The sequence below is a fragment of the Tachypleus tridentatus genome, chromosome 10, assembly GCF_004210375.1.
Source record: "Tachypleus tridentatus isolate NWPU-2018 chromosome 10, ASM421037v1, whole genome shotgun sequence".
NCBI classification, from domain to species: Eukaryota; Metazoa; Arthropoda; class Merostomata; order Xiphosura; family Limulidae; genus Tachypleus; species Tachypleus tridentatus.
Genome location: NC_134834.1, coordinates 8,073,165 through 8,100,023, shown reverse-complemented (window position 1 = coordinate 8,100,023; position 26,859 = coordinate 8,073,165). Strand labels below are relative to the sequence as shown.

Here is a 26,859-nt window from a genome sequence, read left to right as displayed (position 1 = left end):
CTTGGGCTTCTGTTTTGCCAACAAATAGTGGGATTGAAAGCTACTTTCTGCCAGTTTTCAACACATCTCGACTTTTTTATTTTATAGTAGGTACCAGAGTTTACTGTTTAATTCTTCAGAAGGTACCAGTCCCTCCCAGAGTGTACTGTTTAATTCGTTAGAAGGTACCAGTCTCTCCCAGAGTTTACTGTTTAATTCGTTAGAAGGTACCAGTCCCTCCCAGAGTTTACTGTTTAATTTGTTAGAAGGTATCAGTCTCTCCCAAAGTTTACTATTTAATTTGTTAGAAGGTACCAGTCCCTCCCAGAGTTTACTATTTAATTTGTTAGAAGGTACCAGTCCCTCCCAGAGTTTACTATTTAATTTGTTAGAAGGTATCAATCCCTGCCAGAGTTTACTATTTAATTTGTTAGAAGGTATCAGTCCCTCCCAGAGTCTATTGTTTAATTCTTTTGAAGGTACCAGTCCCTCCCAGAGTTTACTATTTAATTCGTTTGAAGGTATCCGTCCCTCCCAGGGTTTACTATTTAATACGTTAGAAGGTACCAGTCCCTCCAAGAGTTTAGTGTTTAATTTTTTATAAGGTACCAGTCCCTCCCAGAGTTTACTGTTTAATTCTTTAGAAGGTACCAGTCACTCCCAGAGTTTACTGTTTAGTTCGTTAGAAGGTACAAGTCCCTCCCAGAGTTTACTATTTAATTTGTTAGAAGGTACCAGTCTCTCCCAGAGTTTACTATTTAATTTGTTAGAAGGTACCAGTCACTCCCAGAGTTTACTGTTTAATTCGTTAGAAGGTACCAGTCCCTCTCAGAGTTTACTGTTTAATTCGTTAGAAGGTACCAGTCCCTCTCAGAGTTTACTATTTAATTTGTTAGAAGGTATCAGTCCCTGCCAGAGTTTACTATTTAATTTGTTAGAAGGTACCAGTCCCTCCCAGAGTTTACTATTTAATTTGTTAGAAAGTACCAGTCCCTCCCAGAGTTTACTATTTAATATGTACCAATCCTTCTCACAGTTTTCTTGCTGTTTTTGACTTACATTCTGTAAAAAGCTAATGATCGAAAGCTCACAAACTTTCACTTACTACTTAACATCTAGTCAACTGTTAAGTATATAAACATATGAAATACTGGTAACAAAGTTTGCATATTGTAATTTTCTAAACATGAATGTGTCATATAGATTGATGTTTAGACCAGCACACCTACTTGAGACTGGCGACCTCTTCCGGCACAGTCTTTCAAACACACACACCAATATGACGTGTTTAATTGAGCAATGTCTTTCATAGTTATGACCATTTATAGAGTTAAGATTTAAGACCGAACGTGGCCCCTATAAGACTGGTAAGAGAGACACGTAAAGTAAAGCACCCGACAGCACGGGTTACAGTTGCTATACTTCTAAACCAGAAAACTGGTTCTTCGGCGGCAAGCTGGGCGGCTTCAAGTGACTGACTCACTAGCGTTTTGATACATATCTACAGTGACAGACACTATATTCTGATGCCCAAGTACTGCACACTACACTATATATTTTATATAATAACTGCCAATAGACAGACACTATATTCTGCTCCCCAAGCACTGCACACTACACTATATATTTTATATAATAACTGTCAATAGACAAGACACTATATTCTGCTCCCCAAGCACTGCACACTACACTATATATTTTATATAATAACTGTCAATAGACAAGACACTATATTCTGCTCCCCAAGCACTGCACACTACACTATATATTTTATATAATAACTGTCAATAGACAAGACACTATATTCTGCTCCCCAAGTACTGCACACTACACTATATATTTTATATAATAACTGTCAATAGACAAGACACTATATTCTGCTCCCCAAGCACTGCACACTACACTATATATTTTATATAATAACTGTCAATAGACAAGACACTATATTCTGCTCCCCAAGCACTGCACACTACACTATATATTTTATATAATAACTGTCAATAGACAAGACACTATATTCTGCTCCCCAAGTACTGCACACTACACTATATATTTTATATAATAACTGCCAATAGACAAGACACTATATTCTGCTCCCCAAGCACTGCACACTACACTATATATTTTATATAATAACTGTCAATAGACAAGACACTATATTCTGCTCCCCAAGCACTGCACACTACACTATATATTTTATATAATAACTGTCAATAGACAATTTTATCTTCCTTTGAGTTTTACCTATTATCATTTATGTTCTAAATAGCATTAAAGTAACTTACATTATTTCAGCTTTCCGGGTTATTGTAAATGGATAGATAAAGTTTATGTACAGTCTCACAGCTTCCCGAGTTATTGTTAATAGATAGATAAAGTTTACGTACAGTCCTACAGTTTCCAGGGTTATTGTTAATAGATAGATAAAGTTTACGTACAGTCCTACAGTTTCCAGGGTTATTGTTAGTAGATAGATAAAGTTTATGTACAGTCTCACAGCTTCCCGAGTTATTGTTAATAGATAGATAAAGTTTACGTACAGTCCTACAGTTTCCAGGGTTATTGTTAGTAGATAGATAAAGTTTATGTACAGTCTCACAGCTTCCCGGGTTATTGTTAATAGATAGATAAAGTTTATGTACAGTCTCACAGCTTCCCGGGATATTGTTAGTAGATAGATAAAGGTTACGTACAGTCGTACAGTTTTTCGGGTTATTGCTAGTAAATAGATAAAGTTTATGTAAACAGCTTCCCAGGTCATTGTTAACACATAGATAAAATTAGCGTATAGTTTTACATTTTTCCAGGTTATTGTTAGCTGATAGATAAAGTTAACGTACAGTTCTATATCTTCCAAGTTATTGTTAAATATGTTTTAGTTAAGTTGTATTACGTTGTAATGTTGTGAAAGTTTTAAACAAGTAATCAGAGTGGTTGTAAGATTGAAGAAAGACGTAAGGTAACATAACGATATTATCTATTCAACCACAACTGGTTATACCTCATCTTAATTAAAACAGAAAAATTGCTGATTTGAAATCCGTCTCAAAAGAAACAAAAGTCATATTTGCGAACAACAGGCTAGATTCAAATAATTATTTGATAAAGAAAATATTTCCGGTATAAGTTTTTACAGCACGTACCTTTTTCCTTTACCAATGTTATCTATCTCCACGTGGTAAAAATCCCGAAGTACAGACATTGTGACGTCACAGGATGGTACCTCTAATCTAGTGCTGTTTTCAAAAGAAAAATATGCAATGTTAATAACTTGTTTCAAAATGTAAACATTTTAATAAATATTAATTTGCAGGTTAGTCTTAAAAAAGCGTTGCATCTATTAGGAATTATTCTGTACAGAAAGGTGCGTTAACAGGGCTACCAACTTCTCGAATGAAACCAAAAAGTTATGCTTTAAAAATATTATAATGGAAACACAAGTAAAGTGAAAATTACATTTTGGTTTGAAAGTCTACCCGCTGACTGACTGTCTCTTCTGATTGCAACCAGTTTAACTTAGTCCTGCACGAGCGCAAACTACGCGCAACTCGAATAAATTTTATGTGTCACCAACGTACACCCGCGTTGTTCCATTGGCTCCAGCGTTCGCAAGGGCAAGGGAAAAACTCGTGATACGGTTAGTTTGGGTTGACCTGAAACCCGGTGCTTGTTGCTGGGTGGGTTGTTTTTTATTGACATGTCAATCACTTAGGTCATACGGAAACTGGACTGACGAAGTGCAGACTTACAGACATTTGGGCTTTAAAGCTGGAAGAAAGATTTTAAAAGTTTGGTAGACCCAGACACAGACGTCAGACGCTGTTGAAAATCTGTATTGATTTTAGTGATATAAACGTAAAACGAGTTACTGGAAAAAAAATTATAACATACTGGATTTAAACCATAATAAGTTCAGCATTGTAAAAATTATGTCTGAACAATATTTATTAAGTGTGACTAAAATAAGTTTAAAACATTGTTTATTGTTTAACAATGGTAACAGAAAGTGTCAGATGTTTAATTTTCAAACATTGTTTATTGTTTAACAATGATAACAGAAAGTTGTCAGATGTTTAATTTTCAAACATTGTTTATTGTTTAACAATGATAACAGAAAGTTGTCAGATGTTTAATTTTCAAACATTGTTTATTGTTTAACAATGATAACAGAAAGTTGTCAGATGTTTAATTTTCAAACATTGTTTATTGTTTAACAATGATAACAGAAAGTTGTCAGATGTTTAATTTTCAAACATTGTTTATTGTTTAACAATGATAACAGAAAGTTGTCAGATGTTTATTTTCAAACATTGTTTATTGTTTACCAATGATAACAAAAAGTTGTCAGGTGTTTAATTGTTTAACAATGATAACAGAACAATACAGAGCTGGGAAGGCGAATTCGCAGCAAATATAATATTGTAAAAACAAAGAAACAAAAAGATGAAATTTGTAATAAATCGTGCTAGTCAACAACTGATTCTTCTATCATGTTGTGTTATAATTATAAGTGGGAGATGAAGGGTATGTCATAACTAAATAGATAATATATGGGAAGTCCCTAGAAACCCAAGTAGATAGGGAAGTGGGAGATGAAGGGTATGTCATAACTAAATAGATAATATATGGGAAGTCCCTAGAAACCCAAGTAGATAGGGAAGTGGGAGATGAAGGGTATGTCATAACTAAATAGTTAAAATATGGGAAGTCCCTAGAAACCCAAGTAGATAGGGAAGTGGGAGATGAAGGGTATGTCATAACTAAATAGATAAAATATGGGAAGTCCCTAGAAACCCAAGTAGATAGGGAAGTGGGAGATGAAGGGTATGTCATAACTAAATAGTTAAAATATGGGAAGTCCCTAGAAACCCAAGTAGATAGGGAAGTGGGAGATGAAGGGTATGTCATAACTAAATAGTTAAAATATGGGAAGTCCCTAGAAACCCAAGTAGATAGGGAAGTGGGAGATGAAGGGTATGTCATAACTAAATAGATAAAATATGGGAAGTCCGTAGAAACCCAAGTAGATAGGGAAGTGGGAGTTGAAGGGTATGTCATAACTAAATAGATAATATATGGGAAGTCCCTAGAAACCCAAGTAGATAGGGAAGTGGGAGGTGAAGGGTATGTCATAACTAAATAGATAAAATATGGGAAGTCCCTAGAAACCCAAGTAGATAGGGAAGTGGGAGATGAAGGGTATGTCATAACTAAATAGTTAAAATATGGGAAGTCCCTAGAAACCCAAGTAGATAGGGAAGTGGGAGATGAAGGGTATGTCATAACTAAATAGATAAAATATGGGAAGTCCCTAGAAACCCAAGTAGATAGGGAAGTGGGAGATGAAGGGTATGTCATAACTAAATAGATAATATATGGGAAGTCCCTAGAAACCCAAGTAGATAGGGAAGTGGGAGTTGAAGGGTATGTCATAACTAAATAGATAATATATGGGAAGTCCCTAGAAACCCAAGTAGATAGGGAAGTGGGAGTTGAAGGGTATGTCATAACTAAATAGATAATATATGGGAAGTCCCTAGAAACTCAAGTAGAAAGGGAAGTGGGAGATGAAGACCTTACAAACTGACACTGTGAAGTGGATGGTGAATTACCTTTGAAGACACACATTTCATAAAGTGGACATGAGAGCTGTATTAACTTATGTAAATGGAAAATCAGATCAGTTATTTATTTACATAACCAGCCGCAAGGGGGCTGTTAGAGAATAATAGTATTATAAATAAACATTAACTTAATTATTTTCAACAAAATAGAACTTTGGTAAGAAAATAAATCGAATATTTTTTCTATTACGTAAAGTTCACGCGCTCTGTCAAACAAAACAGTTTGTAACAAGGTAAAATAACTCAATGGGATAATAATACTGTAAAATTCTGGGGAGAAGACAGGGCTAACATCAGTCATCCAGTTGGAATGTTAAACATCAGAAGAGCTAAGTTTATTTTACTATAATTATAACCGGGTATTTTAACACGCACGAGAAATTCTAAGACAGTTTAAAAATGTTTTTAGTGCCATCTTCAGGCGAAAGAGGGTAAAAATGACACGTAACAAAAATACATTAGTATTTTTTTAGTGTGATTTTTTTCTTTGAACGCAGTTTTTAATGTATTCAAGGCCACAAGTTGAAACGTGTTCCGTTGAAAGAATGCGAAAACAATTCGAGCGAAAATAATAAGTGTTCCAATGCATTAACAACACTTGTTTGGAAGTGAAGCGAACTTGACCGACGCTTTGTGGAATCTAAGTTTATGACTTTTACACCAAATATAAAAGTTATGATATGTTTATGTGAATTCTTTAAAGTTTTCCTCTTTCAGGAATACAAGGGCTGGGCGTATCCGAATTGTTAGATCGAGGATTCATGGTTCGTGACCCGTTTCTGACTCGTGATGTTGATTAAAATTTGTATAGTAACCCTTCATTGTAACACCTAAATGAGGTGTGCATGGGACAGACATCCCATTATGTAGTTCTACGCTTAAAAACAACGAAACAAACAAACCCTTATGTAACTTTAGACCAACTTTTGTAACGCATAAATCCAGAACAAAATTCTGTACTACTGAGAGTAACGTGCCGGATCTGTAAGTTTGACATTCGTTTCTATTACTACAACCCCTCGGTGGATTCAGCAGATCGTCCGATGTGGCTTTGCTATAACAAAACACACATACACATTACCACAAATACTAATAAAACTTGCGCTCTACTCTTTGGGTTCGTGGATGCGTATAAAAGCGACAGTCAAATTTTATAATTCAATAAGATAAAAGTTTCCCAAAAGATGGCAATGGGTCTATTTGATTGGCTGCCATCCCTCTAGTCCATCACTCAGTGTTGAATTTAATGGGGTGTACAGGAAGGAATTCACCTCACCCAAAATACAGTATTTTCTATTTTGATGAATTTAAGTTTCATTTCTTTCCCAGGTCTGGATTCTACACTACTGTCAGTTTAATGTTATGAACGTCTAACTAGCTACTTTCAAGTAGCTTAGCGCTAATGTCCTAAACATAAAATAACAACAATTTGAAAATAACATTAATTCATAGGTAATGTCGCGTTGAGAAATACATAAGAATATATACTTTACAAACACTTTGAATTCACTTTATAACCTTTAATCTCTGGTTTGTAATATGTGTAACTTATAGTCGTTTGGCTGAAAAACAAAACAAGTTGCACATTTAAGACTTGTGGCAATATGGAAGTGTGTAACTTTTGTTCATTTTTACATGTGTAAAATACAAATAAAATTGTATTGAAGTGTGTAACTTTTGTTCATTTTTACATGTGTAAAATACAAATAAAATCGTTTAGAAATGTTTATTCCAACCGCACCATTCAAAATAAAAACTGGGTAGAATAACTTAAAAACTAACACAACACGTGTGTCATAAAAACTAACATAACACGTGTGTCATATATGATTATCTCTACACTCAACTTACTTTTTAAAATGAAAATTTTAACAACTGGAAATAAGCCTATTACTGATCTTTATATTCACCTGGTGGCTCTGAAAGCTAATAACGCTAAAAACTGAGTAGATCCTTTGTGGTCACAATATGGATAGTCCATTGTGCAGGTAAAATAGCAAGCTTCTGTTATGTGCTAAACCTAAAAACATCTTGTATGAAAATAACGAACGGCTAAACGTATTCGTTAATACGTAAGTATTGTAAGTAAACCATTTGGTTTCGTTTTAGAATAATTTCGTAGGAATAATTTTATGTTCAAAAACGAAACTTTCATCACAATGTTTGTATTATTTTTATTACTAATATTATTATTTTTCTCTTATCAGCAATAATCTTGTCCGTTGGAGACTCTTAAAAAGTTTTGTTGAAGTAAAAGACAATTCTGTTCGTGAACATAAGTCCTGACGTTTCTTAAGACACATCATTCGATGTTTCATCGGACATGACGTGATAATTTATGGGTGTTTTGGTATACTCAAAGTAATGACATTGTAAAGAGAACCATTCCTGAAAGATGTCTGAAAGCAGATATTCCTTTGTTCAAAGTGAACTTTATAATTGTGCTCTGTCAATTTTATTGAATAAAAACAATTTGAAATTATTAGAATTTGTCAAGGTAGTTTTGTGTGCAAAGTAATAACAGTAAGTAGATGAATATAATATACTAGCACAACGTGTCTGTTTTTACCCTTAATATACTAGCACAATGTGTCTGTTTTTACCCTTAATATGGAAGCTCAACGTGTCTGTTTTTACCCTTAATATGGTAGCACAATGTGTCTGTTTTTACCCTTAATATGGAAGCTCAACGTGTCTGTTTTCCCCTGAATATGGTAGCACAACGCGTCTGAAAAGAAATTATGTGAAAAAAGTTATTTGTTTCTTTTCATTGTTTTATATAGTGACGCGTCATCTAACGTCTCTGAAAAGAAACAACTCTAAACTGAGCATTGTGATATCATTATCCGTCAGCGAGACAGCTGTTCTTAGTTGCATGAGTTACAACGCTAAAATCCAAAGTTCGATTTTTCCCGGTGAAAATAGCAGGTCGCTCAATGAGGCTTTATTCGATAAACAAACAAAGATACCTTGATTGAACACAAAATATAATTATATAAAAACAGTCACCATAGTGTAAACAGTAATAAAGTGTGTGAATTTAATACGAAGAAAGTTAAATTCTTTGTGAAAGTTCAAACATTAATTAAAACAAATTTTAAAAGAAAACGGAGCAAAGTTTATAGAGGTAAGAAATTCGAAGTGACATTTGATATTTTTATTCTTCTTCTCAAGTAGCTCAGCAGTCGGTCTGGAGAGTTATAACGCCATAAACCAAGTTTCGATACCTGTGGTAGGCACAACACATATAGCCCATTGTGTAGGTTTGTACCTAATAACAAACAAGCAATTTGTATTGATGAAGGTCAATATTATGTTTGGATAGTTTAGAGAGGTGTCTGTCTTCTGAAGGTTCTTTCTTATAAATCAAACTTAACGTGAGTTTAAGAAACCAGAAAGACGTTAGATGTGTTTGTTTGTTTTATAATTTAAACACAAAGTTATCCCTTGGGCTATTTGTGCTCTGCCCATCACGGATATCGAAGCCCGGTTTCTAGCTTTATAAGTCCGCAGACATACTCCTGTGTCACTGAGGGGGAAGGACATAAGATAAATTTCATTTCAGAAAGTTTCGGCAGTTAAAAATTATATGTTTCCACGTTGCTACAGCAAACTCTTCCAGCTTTACCCGTAAGCACATTTTCTGTCAAGCTTTGAAAAAATTCACCCCAGAAATTCGTTAAACTTCAAATTTACGCTTATAGATAGACATATGGACAAAGTTTTAAGTAGTAAGAAAAATGGGATCCTTGCCAAGAAGCGTAAATATAAGACGGGTCACGAGAGTCGAGCGTCTGGTTCGTTCAACTTTACTGAAGTATAGTGCTGAGCTTCAAGTGAAAAAACACTTGGTTTAAGAGAATACAGTTTAGGATAGTAAACACTTTCGTTTTTCTACAGTTAAACAACTGTTTTGATTTTTAAATGTTCAATCATTACTTTAGACCAGAACCATTTATACATGTTGAGGTCAAAGTACACATAGTAGGCTTAACAATAACACATTAGTCTATAGCTTACTGCTTAGAATGGTTCAAGTTTTTTTTTAAACTTATTATTCTAAACAGATGCAGGATTAACAGAAAAAAACACAAAATATTTATGTGTCATTTTTACAGACATAAACTATGATACAACGTAATACGGTTATGTCTCACTATAGTAATGCTAACACTAACAGTATTGGTAAGCTATTATGTAATTGGCTTATTTTAAATTTCGCACAAAGCTCCACAAGCTAGCCGTTTCTAATTTAGCAGCGAAAAACAGAGGGGAAGACAGCTAGCTAGCTGGTACGTAAATACAAATCTAGGCATGGACTGAAGTTATTTAAAGAACTATGACAAGAAATTTTGTAAATATAGATGTGAACTAGCTTTATTACATAATGGTTGGAAAACGAAAAGTTTTTCTCACCTTTTAAATGTTAACAGAACTCATTAACTGGTAAGTTTATCAAGACAACGATCGCACATTTGAATTTATTAAATTTAACTTTCTATTTTTTAACATCGACCATTTAAGGTAATTTATATAAGAATTTTTTATAACTTTGACAATTATACACATGTTTTTAATTAGCACATGAAGACGTATTAAATTCCAAAAATAAAAATGTAGAAAAGTAAAATAATTTTTATGTGGCGCCATCTAGTAAATTCACAGTAAAAATGTTGAATATTTTATAAATATGCATTTTACCAGCATTTGGGTGAGTAAATGGAATATTATTCATCGGTATTTATTATAAGATGATGTTAACACCATTTACGTGACAACAGTTTTTATGTAAAAGATAATTCAGACTTTATAAATAACTGCAAATATTAAATTAGGGATGTGGGTAGTTCATTAAACATTGTTAGGATACCATCATGAAATTAAATGTGTTAAAAATGTGTCAGCGATTTATAAAAACCTACATCCTAGTCTTCACTTTTGTAGTTGTTAAAACTTGTAAACGTTTTTCGCAGACGTGCGCTTTGAAAATTAGCAAATAACCTATTAAATAATTTAAAATTCTAGTGATTCAAAGAGCAAAGTTTTCCCTTAGTGACGTCAATAGCTAACAAGAACTAAGATTTCAATTTTACAATTTTTGAATTCTAACGTGGCTAAAGAAGTTACATTGGATTATCCTTCCAATAGACTACCAAAACGTGTAGCTTTAGACCTAATATAAAAATATTTTATTTTGTTTCCAGTAGCTTCATTAGTGGAAGAACAATTTTCTCATCCAGTAAAAGTCTGTGAATCGTCTCTTTATGTTGTATATTTTATTTTGGTTGTGTGACAGCTAGGTAATTTAATATTTATTTCATGTTGAAACAACAGTAGAGATTAGCTCTGCACTGAGGTAAAGTGCAAATGTTCGTCCATCGTATAGAGAAGGTTCAAGACTGCTACATGATACACCTTGCCGTCACTATAAGGATTGTGATTATATCGAAATTAAAAGTACAGCGGGGAATGTGCTTTTATGTAAATCATTCTACCATGTGTCATGCTCAATATTCCAATGTTTTCTTCTTTTTATAAGAAACATTTGAGCTTCTAGCTACCATCTTTAGTTATACCAACAGTCAATGAACTACATATTATGTCCAATAATTCCATCTATCTTAGGTTCTGATGATCAATTGGTAACCATAGAGTAGTGTATTTCACAACCCAGAACTTGCTGAGAAAAGGTTGTGACATCCTTTCAGTAATTAATTTTTCAGTAGTTTGGCTGTCAGTCTCTTGTTGAATTGGAATCACAAAATGTAGTTCATACATTTTACTAGAAAATATTACCTGTTACTTCAGAACCCCTGTCCCACCAAACATGTCTTTTCAGCCGTGGGAGCGTTATAATGTGACAGTTAATCTCACTATTCGTTGGTAAAAGAGTAGCCCAAAAGTTGGCGGTGGATAGTAACTAGCTGCTTTCCTTCTAGTTTTACACTGCTAAATTAGGGATGGCTAGTGCAAATAGCCTTCGTGTAGCTATGAGCGAAATTTCGAAACAAACAAACTCAAAAATCAAATAACGTTACTTTAATGACTGTCTTAGCTTCTGACGATCGAGTTGAAACAATATATACGTCATGACTTACAATATCATCTAATAGCAAAGGTTAAAACACCCTTTCAGTCATTGATTACTCACCCTAATGATTGTCCTAGAGCATACAATATGCATAACACTACACTTAATGGTGTTAACAATTAACACCATTCCATAACGAGAAATGCCATGTATTCCAGTTAGTAGTCTTTCAACTACCTGACTGTCCTAGCTCTTGGGATGATAATTAATGAACCTCACTCATATCGATTGGGAGGTCCAAGTCAGCAACCATGCTGACTGTTTCATCTCTAATTCTAGCAAATTCTCACCCGGCTAATCATGAACACTGCAATCTTTGTAATGTATACTTCAACGGACCAGTCTGTCAGAGATAAGGCATGGATTTATTCAACTTGCTAACACACGTTGCAATAAAATACAACCTCTACACTGTACAGTAGTGTCTTTATCATCTCGTCATAACTCTTGTTCTGTATTTGAGTAACCTTTCCTAATTGTTGTCAGCTATTATGTATTTTAATTACTCATGTATTTTTGTGGACATTATGAAACACCTTCTTATGGTGGAAGACCATACATCACATTAATAAGGAGCAGTATTTCTTACTAGAAAGTGAGCATGTTTGGGAAATATTTTGTAGATCTTTGCTTTCTATACCATCATCATATGTGTCAAGTGTTCACCCCATTCAGGTTGGTTGGGACTAACAATTTTTTTTAAATATTTACTTAATGATCTACATTATGTATTCTTTCCAACCACCAGATAAAGTGTAAAGTGAAGTAGGCATCTTGTCAGATATCAGAGAACAGATTAACTGTTGAAATTGACTTCTTAATCCATGTGGATTTTATCAAGGGCCTCAAACCATACTACTTAATGTTTCACCAACACATCACTGACAGACTGTATTGGTGTATTGACCAATAGACAAGCCGTAGCTAACTTTATGAAACAGGTAATAGTGAGAGATATGTAGCACTGACCTGTCAGTCTTTGGGAATGGACCAGCATTATCAAGAGCTATCCTCTACACAGAAGATCCAATTATTCTCTGTTGGAGTTTACCTTGTCTTGAATAGTTCTCCTTGTGACACACACACACACTGAACAGCATTCACACCAGAGCCAAACATTTCGAGTCGAAGACCATCATTGAATGCTAACACAAGTGTGTATAATACATTGAAGCCATTCAGTCTTTGTGTTCATTAAAGTTTGGAAAGTCTCTTACTACAGAGGTACGTGGACTATTAGTTGCATCACATTTAGAGCAACACAGCTCAGTGGATTATAGTAATGGCAGAGCACACGTTCTTGTGCTAGTAATTGACCATACAAGTGCTAGAAGCTATGTGCATCTGTGCTTTACTCTCTATAAGTACTGATCAAATCTTATTGTACAGCATGGAATATCCACACTCAATTTGAATTCTTCAGTTGCTATTTTAATAGTTGATATTGATGTCCATCTACCGGTGAAGTCTCCTACTTAATACGTGAATGCGTCATGGTAGAACTGGTTATGTATGGTTTTTTATTGTAGAACTGGTTATGTATGGTTTCTTATTGTAGAACTGGTTATGTATGGTTTCTTATTGTAGAAATGGTTATGTATGGTTTCTTATTGTAGAAATGGTTATGGTCTCCTGTGGTAGAAATGGTTATGGTTTCAGCTTGCATATGATGCCCGAGATCAGAAAATTTCATGAATAGACAATGAGGCAAAATAATCCATCTTTGTTTCCATAATATGAGAAAGGGAAACACACAGAGACAAAGTCAGTCTTGAAACATCGCTGTTCAATGTGTTATAATTCCTTCTGGACTTTAAAGGTTCATCAATGACTTCAGTGAAGCGTGATTCATCTTGATAGTGAACTTCTTACCATACAAGTAATGGTAATATTACATAGGTTACCATAGTAACCAGCTCTTTCTTCATTATACAGTTATCTGTATTCAGGAACTGTGAGCAAGTGACTAGACTGCACAGATACATGTTCAACTTAAGTTATACAACAGTGATAATATGATTCTAATTATATTGTTACTCATAGGAACTCGCTAACTCCTTATGGATATCCCAAGAGATCCACCTGAGCAAGCTTTGGGAACTGGAATGCTTGGTCAGAATAGATGGTGAAGAGATGAAAAAGTTTAAAAGCTTGCAAAACTACAGCTGCTTCCAAAGTGGAATGTATGATCAATATAAACGAGTTAGGACTATTTTATAAAGATGGTGCTCATGCGTGAAAAGACAAGGACACTCGTGTAGTTTTATGGACAAGTGAACACGCAGTTAGAAATAATCACATGCGTGTAGCGTGTAGTGATGATTTTACAATGTGGAACCAAGGAACTTAAAAATAAATACAGATCTAAAGTCCCTCTTCTCTATTCTGTTCCAAAAGCCAAAACGGGGTAGGAACATATTATGAAAATATACCTAGTACATGTAATATACCATTTTAATTGTCAGATGTAGAACTTAAAAACATATTTACTAGGTATATATTATTGCCAATTTCAACATTAAAGGTACAGCTGCAAACAACAATTTCAACTGTAAACCAACACAAGTAAAATTGTACAAGATGTTCATGGACACCACGACTCCTTGATGTCTTGTGCAAAGTGTTATAATTTTAAAACGAAATTTATGTCCTTGGATAAAACTAGAGAAACTACAATAATATAGCTGTGGAGAGATTCACGGACATTTAGAATAATTGCATGTTCTGCACCTAAAGTTGCAATGAAAGAAACTGTATATTGTACAAACTTTATCAGAACATTTCTATCTCAAATTTGTAGCAAACAACCATACAAATCATGTACTCGGACAAGAGATGCTTGCAAAAGATTGTTTATTTTCCACACGATTAAATGTTCAGAAAAAGGATTTGGTTTTTGTTTGTTTTGAATTTCGCGCAAAACTATATAAGCTAGCCGTCCCTAATTTAGCAGTGTGAGATTAGAGGGAAGTCATCACCACCCACCGCCAACTCTTGGGCTACTCTTTTACCAATGAATAGTGGGATTGACCGTCACATTATAAAGCCCCCACGAATGAAAGGGCGAATATGTTTGGTGTGACGAGGATTCGAACCCGCAACGTTCTAATTACAAATCGAGTGCCTTAACCACCTGGCCCTGCCATGTATGCATTTTTATAAGAAAAATACTGTGATACCTTGGTCAAAATAAAAAGTTCTTTCCCAACAAACTGGTCAAATCTGAATGAGTTTATGAGGAATGGTAAATATAATGTTATAAGACAGTTAACTTACATTCCAATTGAAAGGAATTAGGGTTTTTTTATTTGCATATACAGTTGATTACACTATGTAACATTTTTTTGTTTTTCTTCCTGGGCAGAGAGTGTTGATTCCCAAATTGCTTATGCCTAAATTTTTCTCTTCAAACTTTGTTTCTGTGACCTGGTTTATGAAATTTTTAAAACTACCCCTTTTCTAGAATATTCCAGGTAGATTCATGTTGAGTAGATGATAGAGAATTTTTTCGATCTTACAAGAATTTTCAAGAACTTTCTAGAATTTTCTAGAACTTTCCATAGTAATGTATATACAGGGGCTCACCACTTCAGATTAGTTCGAGCTGACTAAGTGAACACATAAACCTATCTGATTTTATCAGAGATGGCATCAAGAAGCTGCAAGCATTCTCCAGACGCATTCACTCGTCAAGATGGACTCTACTTCTGCCACAATGTATCCAGTCTGCGCGAGACAACTGGAATTGCCTGTAACCCGAACGAGTGGCGCCTCTTCAGTGATAGCTCATCCAGAAGCGTCAAAGCTGTGCTGCTCCATAACGGGAATAAGTATCCGTCTCTTCTCCTGGCTCATTCGGTGTGAGCCATTAGTGGACCTTCAGAAGGTGATGTTCCCACCATCGCTCATAAAATTGGATCTTATGAAACAATTTGTCACAGCTCTTGATAAGGAGTCTGCAACCTTCAAGCACCTTTGAGACTTCTTCCCTAAGCTATCTGAGGCGAAGGTCAAAGCTGCTGTCTTTGTTAAACAACAAATAAAGAAGATCCTGGAGTGCACAGAATTCCCCAAGAAGCTCAGTAGGAAGGAAAAAAGCTTGGGGCAGCTTTTTCACAGTGGTTCGGGGCTTCTTGGGCAATCACAAGGCTGAAAATTATGTGGAACTGGTTGAGGCTCTTGTGAAGAACTACGGCAAAGTGGGATGCAGAATGTCCCTGAAAGTCCATATCCTTGATGCTCATCTTGATAAATCCAAAGAGAACATAAAAGCATACTTAGAGAAGCAAAGCGAGCGCTTCCACCAAGATATACTTGACTTTGAACGCCGCTACCAAGGAGCTATAACATAAACATAATGGGAGACTATATTTAGGGACTGATACGTGAAAGTGATTTACATTACAGCCACAAATCTCGAAAAACTACTCACTTTTAAACATTTATGTATAATTTTAGTATAAATACATGTAAATCTCGATTCATATGTTGTTTTATTCAAACCTTATGTAAATGAAAATGTGCAAATTTGCCCGTTTTTACATAGAAAATAGGTTAATTTCTAAATTTCATTATCCTGGTCACAAAAGCAAAGTTTGAAGGGAATAATGACCATTTTCTGTACTTTTACAATATAAGCAATTACGAAATAACACGTACTATCCAAGAAAAAAATTTGTGTTACATAATGTTATGTTTTGTTGAGGCTTAAAATATGTAAACTTTTGACGTGGAAAAGTACAGAAGATAATATCGTCACTGGTGTAGAATATAATGAAACATGAGTAGGATAAAGTTAGTACATTAAGAATATGTAAATAAATAATATACAGAATTGTTGATGAAATGAATGATGATTGTCTTGTTCTAAACAGTGTTATAAGATTTCCTGCTTTAATGATTCATTAGATTTGGTTCAACCTAATAGTGTGAAATGATGAATATTAAAGTATCGGCTGGTGCGTATTTTAAAAGTGTATTTATCTCTATATAATTATATTTGTTATTTTCCTTTCATACACAACACTGTTTATGTGGGGACAATCCTACAGTGGCTTTATATATAACTAAGTTAATTTCTTGCACTTGACTCTTGAGTGATAATTGGGGACAGTACTTGTAAAACATTAACACATCTTCATTATCCATGTTAGTTTATTCATACATGTCAATAAACTTTCGTGTTTTTTTTTCATTTTTATTTTCCTCAGTTTTTTCGTTTCTTAATCAGTGATGACGAGAAACCCACTTGTTGAGAAATTTATATGCAAAAACGGCTCGTTTGGGCTGAGAAAACACTTTACATAGAAGAGCGAACAACGTTTCGACCTTCTTCGGTCATCGTCAGTCTTCGTCTACCAAGCGTTGCCTTTTTCTTATATCCCAATTTTAGTTTAGGGAGCGGATTTCTTTCAGTCGGAATACCAAGAACATCTTCAAACGAAACGTACACTTTTTGATAATGTTTTCCTGTTTGTTGCTTTTATCTGTTCGAGCTTAACTCTTTTTTTCAGACGGCATGACATGAAATGTATAATTGCTTAAACAGGCACATTCTTTGTGCAATTGTCCGTGAATATAGCGCGTAAATTATTTCAACAAGTGTAGCTTTCAGCAATTATTTGAGCATACGCTGACATCAAACGAAGTTCGTTCGCTGTTCTTGCACTACTTTTCATCAGTCGTTGTCGATTATTAAAGTATAAATAACAATTCAACATAAGTAAACAAAGGATGGTTATCGTTGTGATAAGAGACAGTGGCACAGCGGTTTGTCTGCGAATTTACAACGCTAGAATCCGGCTCACTTGTGGTGAAAAGAGCACAAATAGCCCATTGTATCGTCTTGTGCTTAATTATAAACAAGAGACGTACATTTTCTTTCACAATCGTAATGGCGGACGAAACATGTGATTGATTAATGGTTGCGCTCGTGAAATTTAGAACAATTATAACTAAAACTGTCAATACATAAAATTAAATAAAAAAAGACTATGTGATTTAAAACATTTATAAAAGTCTCATAATAACGTTTGGGATATTGCACAAGTATAAAAATTGTAGAATAAGTTTAGTTCATACTTAAGTAAAAATAAACACGGTAAATGACACGAGCGTAGATGTATTTAGTTCTATCAGTGAAATACTAGTACAACGTATTTGAAACTGGTATGTGAGAATCTTTCAAATTTCACACCACGTTATTCAAATTTGAAGCAGATTCTGAGTTTCTTTTGTCAATCGAGTAATATATTTATGCCATTTAATGTGCCTTTTTTATAGTGTGTGATTTTGAAAATATTTTATTTATTTATAACTGTCGTTAGATTTAAAGAAACATTATTTGTTTATCGTTAGAAACAATTTGTCTCAATCATATGAAAATTCATTTTTATCAGTAGGTGAAAAGTGACTAAAAATATAATTATATTTTCAATCTGAACTTCCCAAATTATGGTTTTAACTACATGCGTGTAGGTTGCGCTACGAACGTATTAATATACGAGACTAAAGTGGAGATATAAGCATTCTTCTGATTGAGGATAAATGGAGGGGATGTATGTAAAAGTAGTCCGATACGTAAAGATAGTTTAAGATAATAAAGATTGTCTAACGTTATATAGGACCTACTCTCAATGGACCATAAATTCTTCATATCTAAAATTCCTAAGCGATTAAGAGTGTATCGTAAAGAGGTAAATACAGAAATTTAATCATAATCTGTTCGATTTTCCAGTATCTAGTTTAGGTGAGGATAACACTATGAACTGTGATGTCAAAAAACAAAAATCACAATCTGGGATATCGTAATGGACGTTTGTAAACTAAAGAAGCTTGTTGTAAGCAGATATTTCTAACTTACTGGTGTTCAAGGTAACTTTTAAATCTGTTCAGAACTGTTGACTGTTGGTGACAAAGAATTATGAATTTAATAATTTTATATTGTATATTGTTTCTCTACTGTTCAGCAAATGTTGTCAGCTCTTCAATGTATTTAGAAGATCAAAACACAGAAGACCCGAACAGGTAAAAGTATACATATATGTGTATATGTTTTTAGGATATAAAAGTGTATTACAGCTTTATGAAAATTTTTTCACAACGTTTATGATACATTATTTTTAAAATTGTAATTTTTTTTCTTTAAACAACAACAACAAAAGTAAAGCTTTTCAATTCAAATAGCTAAAGTTTTAATACACTATTAGTTTTACTAGTGAAAGATAACATTTGTCAGAAAGGTTTATAACTAATATCTAATGTTATGTGAACAATGAATGTGGAACTGTAAGAATAGATATTATACCGTTCAGTGTAGAGGGACAGAAGTTTGATATGCAGGTTTCACGTTTTAGTGTTTTGGTAAAAATGTTGCCCAACTTCTGTTTTTATTTTACTTATGTTTGCATAAAATTTTGTTATTGCATACCATAATAACTAATAAGTCCAAACAAACTAAAAGATTGTATCATGTTTGGGTTTCTAATAAAATAGATTGTGGCAAATAATCCGTGATGATGAGAAAACCCACTTGTAGAGAGAAACTACATACGTAAAAACAGCTGGTATGATTCGAGAAAATGCTACTTAGAGGAGCTAACTATGTGTCAACCTTCTTCAGTCATCATCAGGTTCGAAACGTTGTTCACTCCTCTACAAAGAGCTTTCTCTATCCATACCAGTCGTTTTTACATATAGATTGTGGTAAAGTTAAGAAGGTATACAGAATGATCATTAGAATAGTTCTAGTTCATCAATAGTTTGAAGTTATAAACTTAACTTTATAATGCTGATAAAACTGGTACTGTTTTGGAGGAAGAAGAATAGGCTGATTCATGTATGGTGTTCGGATTTGTTAAGTTGTTCACTGAAAACTTAATTTAAAACTAGTAAAATTATAACAGTAATATTTGAAGTTTAATGATAAAGGCTGACACTCATATCGTAAATAGTATCTGTAACATGAAACAACATGTAATACTCACAGTCATATCTTAAATAGTATCTGTAACATGAAACAACATGTAATACTCAGTCATATCTTAAATAGTATCTGTGACATGAGAGAACATGTAATACTCAGTCATATCTTAAATAGTATCTGTGACATGAAACAACATGTGATACTCAGTCATATCTTAAATAGTATCTGTGACATGAAACAACATGTGATACTCAGTCATATCTTAAATAGTATCTGTAACATGAAACAACATGTAATACTCACAGTCATATCTTAAATAGTATCTGTAACATGAAACAACATGTAATACTCAGTCATATCTTAAATAGTAACCGTGACATGAGAGAACATGTAATACTCAGTCATATCTTAAATAGTAACCGTGACATGAGAGAACATGTAATACTCAGTCATATCTTAAATAGTATCTGTGACATGAGAGAACATGTAATACTCAGTCATATCTTAAATAGTATCTGTGACATGAAACAACATGTGATACTCAGTCATATCTTAAATAGTATCTGTAACATGAAACAACATGTAATACTCACAGTCATATCTTAAATAGTATCTGTAACATGAAACAACATGTAATACTCAGTCATATCTTAAATAGTATCTGTAACATGAAACAACATGTAATACTCAGTCATATCTTAAATAGTATCTGTAACATGAAACAACATGTAATACTCAGTCATATCTTAAATAGTGTCTGTAACATGAAACAACATGTAATACTCACAGTCATATCTTAAATAGTGTCTGTAACATGAAACAACATGTAATACTCAGTCATATCTTAAATACAGGTCATTCCATGTCAAATTATCCAGATTTTGGAAAATTTTCCAGGTGACCTCCTCAGGATGCCTTGAAATAATTTACATGTGCTCATCTATCCATATAATGAAAAATTACCAAATATTAGATCAATATCTTTAATAGTTTCTGATTTACAGCCCTGTAAACTTTAAGTAATCTTTTTTTATTTTTGGCAAATTCATTTTCGGGCATCTTTGGCTGTTTAAAGCTACAAGAGTAATGGTGGTAGAAGACTGAAATTTGCTACACTGACTGAATTAATCTCACAGAATTCAAAAATGGTCTCAAACCAGGTTTATCTCTCTTAGGATTTTCATAGTGAGGCTGTAAAATCACAATGTAAAACATTGGTTTATTTAATAAGCCAGAGCTCTAAGACTTAATATGATACAAAGCTGAATTTTGTTTTCAAATTTCCTATAACATATCAGTTGAAAAATCAGCAATTGTTGTAATTAAAAGTCTGTTAGATCTGTAAAAGAATGTAGTTGCATGCAACTTTTTATGATTTAGCTAAAAATAGCCCTACTTCAGGCCACAGTTTGACCATGTCACCAGTTATTCAGCCTTTTCAGATTTGTACCATATATTCTTACATCTCTGAATGTGATCCACAAGAAACATCAGGATAGTGTTCAACCTACTTTTTGAGTTATAGATAGATGGATCAGGTAAACATTCCACGATGTGTTGGTGTCATTTATGAAGAAATCAAGAAACTGTTCTCATGACCTGCAAGGTCACGTAAAGATGAAAGCTGGATTCCTTTCAAACATATTCTTTGTCTGATAAGTGCACCTACCGTGCAAGGCAGTAGTGCTTGCCACTATGTTCTAAGTCAAAGTGATCTCAACATAATCAAACTCGAATTTCAGAAGTTTATTCAAGCTGTCTGAACAAATCAGTGTTTATTTGATGTTGTTAAAGCTAATTTATCACCAAAGCAGTTTTTGAAACATTTCATTGTCATGATTATTGCAGTTTGGTATTTATTTTAATCTTTCTCAGTTATCCTCTGTTGTAGCACTGTGCTTTTTGTGTCTGATTTATCTTTGTATTTATTATATTATGAATCTTAAACTCAGCCATATCTGCATAACTGTAATACATAAACAATATTTTTATTTATTTAAACTTGTTCAGAAATAAATTAATTCTTTCTTGTTTCTTACAACTTCATTATTTAACATTGTTAAAGGCTGGTTACAATATTTCAGTGGGATTCATAACATTCTGACAGGTATTTTTCAAAATTGTATGGATATATTTGCACACAGTAACACACCTGAACTGAATTTTTTTAATGAACAACGTATGGTCAGAGGATACTTTAAGAAATTATAACTCAAAACGTAGGTTGAACACTATCTTGATGTTTCTTGTGGATCACATTCAGAGATGTAAGAATATATGGTACAAATCTGAAAAGGCTGAATAACTGGTGACATGGTCAAACTGTGGCCTAAAGTAGGGCTATTTTTAGCTAAATCATAAAATGTTGCATGCAACTAAAGTTTGTTACAGGAGATCTAATAGACTTTTAATTACATCATTTGCTGATTTATCAACTGATATGTTATAGGAAAGTTGAAAACAAAATTCAGTTTTGTATCATATTAAATCTTAGAGCTATGGCTTATTAAATAAACCAATGTTTAAGATTTTGGGTTTTCAGGTGATTTTACTGCTTCACTATGCAAATCCTTAGAGAGATAAACCTGGTTTGAGACCATTTTTGAATTCTGTGAGATTAATTCAGTCAGTGTAACAAACTTCAGTCTTCTACCACCATTACTCTTGTAGCTTTAAGCAGCCAAAGTTGCCTGAAAATGAATTTGCGAAAAATAAAAAACAATGAACTAAAGTTTACAGGGCTGTAAATGAAACTATTAGAGATATTGATCTAATCTTTGGTAATTTTTCATTATATGGGAAGATGAGCACATGTGAATTATTTCAAGGCATCCTGATGAGGTCACCTGCAGCCCCCTGCATGATTTAACATGGAATGACCCATAGTAGCTGTGACATGAGAGAACATGTAATATTCAGTCATATCTTAAATAGTTTTTGTGACATGAGAGAACATGTAATACTCAGTCGTATCTTAAATAGTATTCATTGCATGAAAGAACATGTAAAACTCGATCATATCTTAAATAGTATCCGTGACATGAGAGAACATGTAATACTCGATCATATCTTAAATAGTATCCGTGACATGAGAGAACATGTAATACTCGATCATATCTTAAATAGTAACCGTGACATGAGAGAACATGTAATACTCGATCATATCTTAAATAGTAACCGTGACATGAGAGAACATGTAATACTCGATCATATCTTAAATAGTAACCGTGACATGAGAGAACATGTAATACTCGATCATATCTTAAATAGTAACCGTGACATGAGAGAACATGTAATACTCGATCATATCTTAAATAGTAACCGTGACATGAGAGAACATGTAATACTCGATCATATCTTAAATAGTAACCGTGACATGAGAGAACATGAACATATAGGAAATGTCTGAGTGAAAATATCCCTTCGCCCATTGAGACTGTATCATCATCAGTCTATGTAACCAATCAGAAGCTTTACCTTGATTTCAGCATGTCTGTCTTACAAAGGAATGTTAACTTATGATCACTTACTTAGAGTAAAAACAACAAAATAATTTGATAATGAGTCGAGGTAATTGAGTTTACTTGTTCGTTCACAGTCTCACATATAAACATTTCCTTAGACAGTCAGCGTTGCAGTGAACAATGTTCGTTGATATAAAATGAATATCTCTTTGTTTAGAAGACTTAGGTTAGCCCTAACTATATACAGTCAGTTAACAATTCAAAACAATCTCTGTAATAGAAGTCATGGTAGGAGAAATAAATATGTTTTATTCATCTTTCTAACAGTATAGTTAGTGTCGTTTCTATTGTATTTTTACTTTTAATAGTTGGTGAGACCCGTTTATGTTTTATTTAACCAAACATTACATTTACCACCAGGTACATATAATTCTGGTTTGGGATTTGATTATTTTATTTATTTATTGGTCACTTCCTGTTACAAAAATATATTCTTAAGCATCTGCTTTAGCTTGTATTAGAAATATTTAAAATTACCTCTGCAAGTTTTATATCAAGTTGAAGGAGGTTTAAGAATACGTTGATTCTGAGCAGAAAATCATATTGTAATGCTCTGATCGGTACGTGTGACCAAATCTGTTGAACACATTTGAGAGATTGTTAGCTTTGTGATTTGTTTTATAAAAGCCTTTTATCGACTAACCATGTTTCACAAGAATTTTCACTAGCTGTACTTGACTTGTAGTATTTCTCAATGTATATTAGTTACTTTTTAAAGCTGACTTTGGTAAGGCTTCTCTTTTAAAACAGTGATGAAGGTCATATAATAATACCATAAAGTGGCACCATGTGACAGTACCTAGAAATAAGTGTTAAAGCTTGTATTTCTTTAGATGGTATAATTTTGAAGGACACTTGTAAAAGATGCAACAGAACAGTGATGGATGTTGAGGACACTCGTAAAAGATGCAGCAGAACAGTGATGGATGTTGAGGACACTCGTAAAAGATGCAGCAGAACAGTGATGGATGTTGAGGACACTCGTAAAAGATGCAGCAGAACAGTGATGGATGTTGAGGACACTCGTAAAAGATGCAGCAGAACAGTGATGGATGTTGAGGACACTCGTAAAAGATGCAGCAGAACAGTGATGGATGTTGAGGACACTCGTAAAAGATGCAGCAGAACAGTGATGGATGTTGAGGACACAGTGATGGATGTTGAGGACACGTAAAAGATGCAGCAGAACAGTGATGGATGTTGAGGACACTCGTAAAAGATGCAGCAGAACAGTGATGGATGTTGAGGACACTCGTAAAAGATGCAGCAGAACAGTGATGGATGTTGAGGACACTCGTAAAAGATGCAGCAGAACAGTGATGGATGTTGAGGACACTCGTAAAAGATGCAGCAGAACAGTGATGGATGTTGAGGACACTCGTAAAAGATGCAGCAGAACAGTGATGGATGTGAGGACACTGTAAAAGATGCAGCAGAACAGTGATGGATGTTGAGGACACTCGTAAAAGATGCAGCAGAACAGTGATGGATGTTGAGGACACTCGTAAAAGATGCAGCAGAACAGTGATGGATGTTGAGGACACTCGTAAAAGATGCAGCAGAAGAGTGATGGATGTTGAGGACACTCGTAAAAGATGCAGCAGAAGAGTGATGGATGTTGAGGACACTCGTAAAAGATGCAGCAGAAGAGTGATGGATGTTGAGGACACTCGTAAAAGATGCAGCAGAAGAGTGATGGATGTTGAGGACACTCGTAAAAGATGCAGCAGAAGAGTGATGGATGTTGAGGACACTGCAGCGTGGAAAAGATGCAGCAGAAGAGTGATGGATGTTGAGGACACTCGTAAAAGATGCAGCAGAACAGTGATGGATGTTGAGGACACTCGTAAAAGATGCAGCAGAACAGTGATGGATGTTGAGGACACTCGTAAAAGATGCAATAGAACAGTGATGGATGTTGAGGACACTCGTAAAAGATGCAGCAGAACAGTGATGGATGTTGAGGACACTCGTAAAAGATGCAGCAGAACAGTGATGGATGTTGTGGACACTCGTAAAAGATGCAGCAGAACAGTGATGGATGTTGAGGACACTCGTAAAAGATGCAGCAGAACAGTGATGAATGTTTTAAGTTGTAATATGTTGTTTGTATCTCAGAATGGCTGGTATGGGTAGTAACACTTTTATTGATAAGCAGAGAACATCTTCAACCTGAAGATGACCTAGGAAGGTCAAAACGTTGTTCTCCGCTTTGTGTTAATATACATATTAGCCATTCTGAGATACATTTTTATTTCAAGTAGGTTTCTCATTGTCAGGAATAACATCTTGTTTGTTTTCACATTCAGTTGAGGATGTTAAAGTTTGGCTTTGGTTCTCTTTAAGTAGGTTGGTATACTGAATGAGTTAGCTAGGTTAGGCATAAGCACTCCATGTAGTAAAATGAATAATCTACCTATGTATGGTGTCTGTAGAAATGACGTAGTTAATTTTAAAGTGAATTTAAATATCTGTTAGGTAAATCACGTTCAGTATCAGTATTGGGTGGCAGTGGTTGCCACAATACATCAGCTACACATTGTTGTCAGACTAATGTGTCACCTGTTTATTTCAGAATAACATAAAGTACTTCAGCTATATATAGTTTTCAGACAAATATATTTATGGTTTATTTGTATGGTCTGTATAACACATTCTCAGTATGGTCTTCATTAAAAACAACATTAGTTTAACACCAAGTCCAGCATTAAACACAACTATAGTTTTGCACTTAGGCCAATATTTAAAACAACTGTATCTTAGTTCTATGTCCAGTATGAAAAACAACTATAGCTTAGTTCTATGTCCAGTATGAAAAACAACTGTATCTTAGTTCTATGTCCAGTATGAAAAACAACTGTATCTTAGTTCTATGTCCAGTATGAAAAACAACTGTATCTTAGTTCTATGTCCAGTAGGAAAAACAACTGTAGCTTAGTTCTATGTCCAGTATGAAAAACAACTGTAGCTTAGTTCTATGTCCAGTATGAAAAACAACTATAGCTTAGTTCTATGTCCAGTATGAAAAACAACTGTAGCTTAGTTCTATGTCCAGTAGGAAAAACAACTATATCTTAGTTCTATGTCCAGTAGGAAAAACAACTGTAGCTTAGTTCTATGTCCAGTATGAAAAACAACTGTAGCTTAGTTCTATGTCCAGTATGAAAAACAACTATAGCTTAGTTCTATGTCCAGTATGAAAAACAACTGTAGCTTAGTTCTATGTCCAGTATGAAAAACAACTGTAGCTTAGTTCTATGTCCAGTATGAAAAACAACTGTAGCTTAGTTCTATGTCCAGTATGAAAAACAACTGTAGCTTAGTTTTATGTCCAGTAGGAAAAACAACTATAGCTTAGTTCTATGTCCAGTATGAAAAACAACTGTAGCTTAGTTCTATGTCCAGTATGAAAAACAACTGTATCTTAGTTCTATGTCCAGTATGAAAAACAACTGTAGCTTAGTTCTATGTCCAGTATGAAAAACAACTGTAGCTTAGTTCTATGTCCAGTATGAAAAACAACTGTAGCTTAGTTCTATGTCCAGTATGAAAAACAACTGTAGCTTAGTTCTATGTCCAGTATGAAAAACAACTGTAGCTTAGTTCTATGTCCAGTATGAAAAACAACTGTAGCTTAGTTCTATGTCCAGTATGAAAAACAACTGTATCTTAGTTCTGTGTCCAGTATGAAAAACAACTGTATCTTAGTTCTGTGTC

General features: G+C 34.1%; 1 protein-coding gene and 1 long non-coding RNA gene across 12 annotated transcripts in view; one reads left to right on the top strand and one right to left on the bottom strand.

Annotated features, from left to right (window-relative positions):
• The window catches only part of LOC143228713 (microtubule-associated protein Jupiter-like), a 34,348-nt gene extending 24,304 nt beyond the window's left edge, over window positions 1–10,044 (bottom strand). Inside the window, exons 1-2 of one of the 2 annotated variants that reach the window (XM_076460003.1) lie at window positions 10,020–10,044; window positions 3,123–3,215 (exon numbers count right to left, since the gene is read on the bottom strand). In XM_076460003.1, coding sequence (XP_076316118.1) covers window positions 3,123–3,181 — 59 coding nt within the window. In that variant the 5' untranslated portion in view covers window positions 3,182–3,215; window positions 10,020–10,044. Of the gene's footprint in view, window positions 1–3,122; window positions 3,216–3,435; window positions 3,587–10,019 lie in introns of those variants that run through there. The other variant, XM_076460002.1, reaches the window with a different exon arrangement.
• Window positions 10,045–18,179: 8,135 nt separating this feature from the next.
• LOC143228712 (uncharacterized) overlaps window positions 18,180–26,859 on the top strand; it is a 78,666-nt gene continuing 69,986 nt past the window's right edge. For 9 of the 10 annotated variants that reach the window (XR_013015434.1, XR_013015432.1, XR_013015431.1 and 6 more), the window contains exons 1-2: window positions 18,180–18,389; window positions 18,663–18,720. This is a non-coding gene — a long non-coding RNA (uncharacterized LOC143228712). The remainder of the gene's footprint in view (window positions 18,390–18,662; window positions 18,721–26,859) is intronic. The other variant, XR_013015433.1, reaches the window with a different exon arrangement.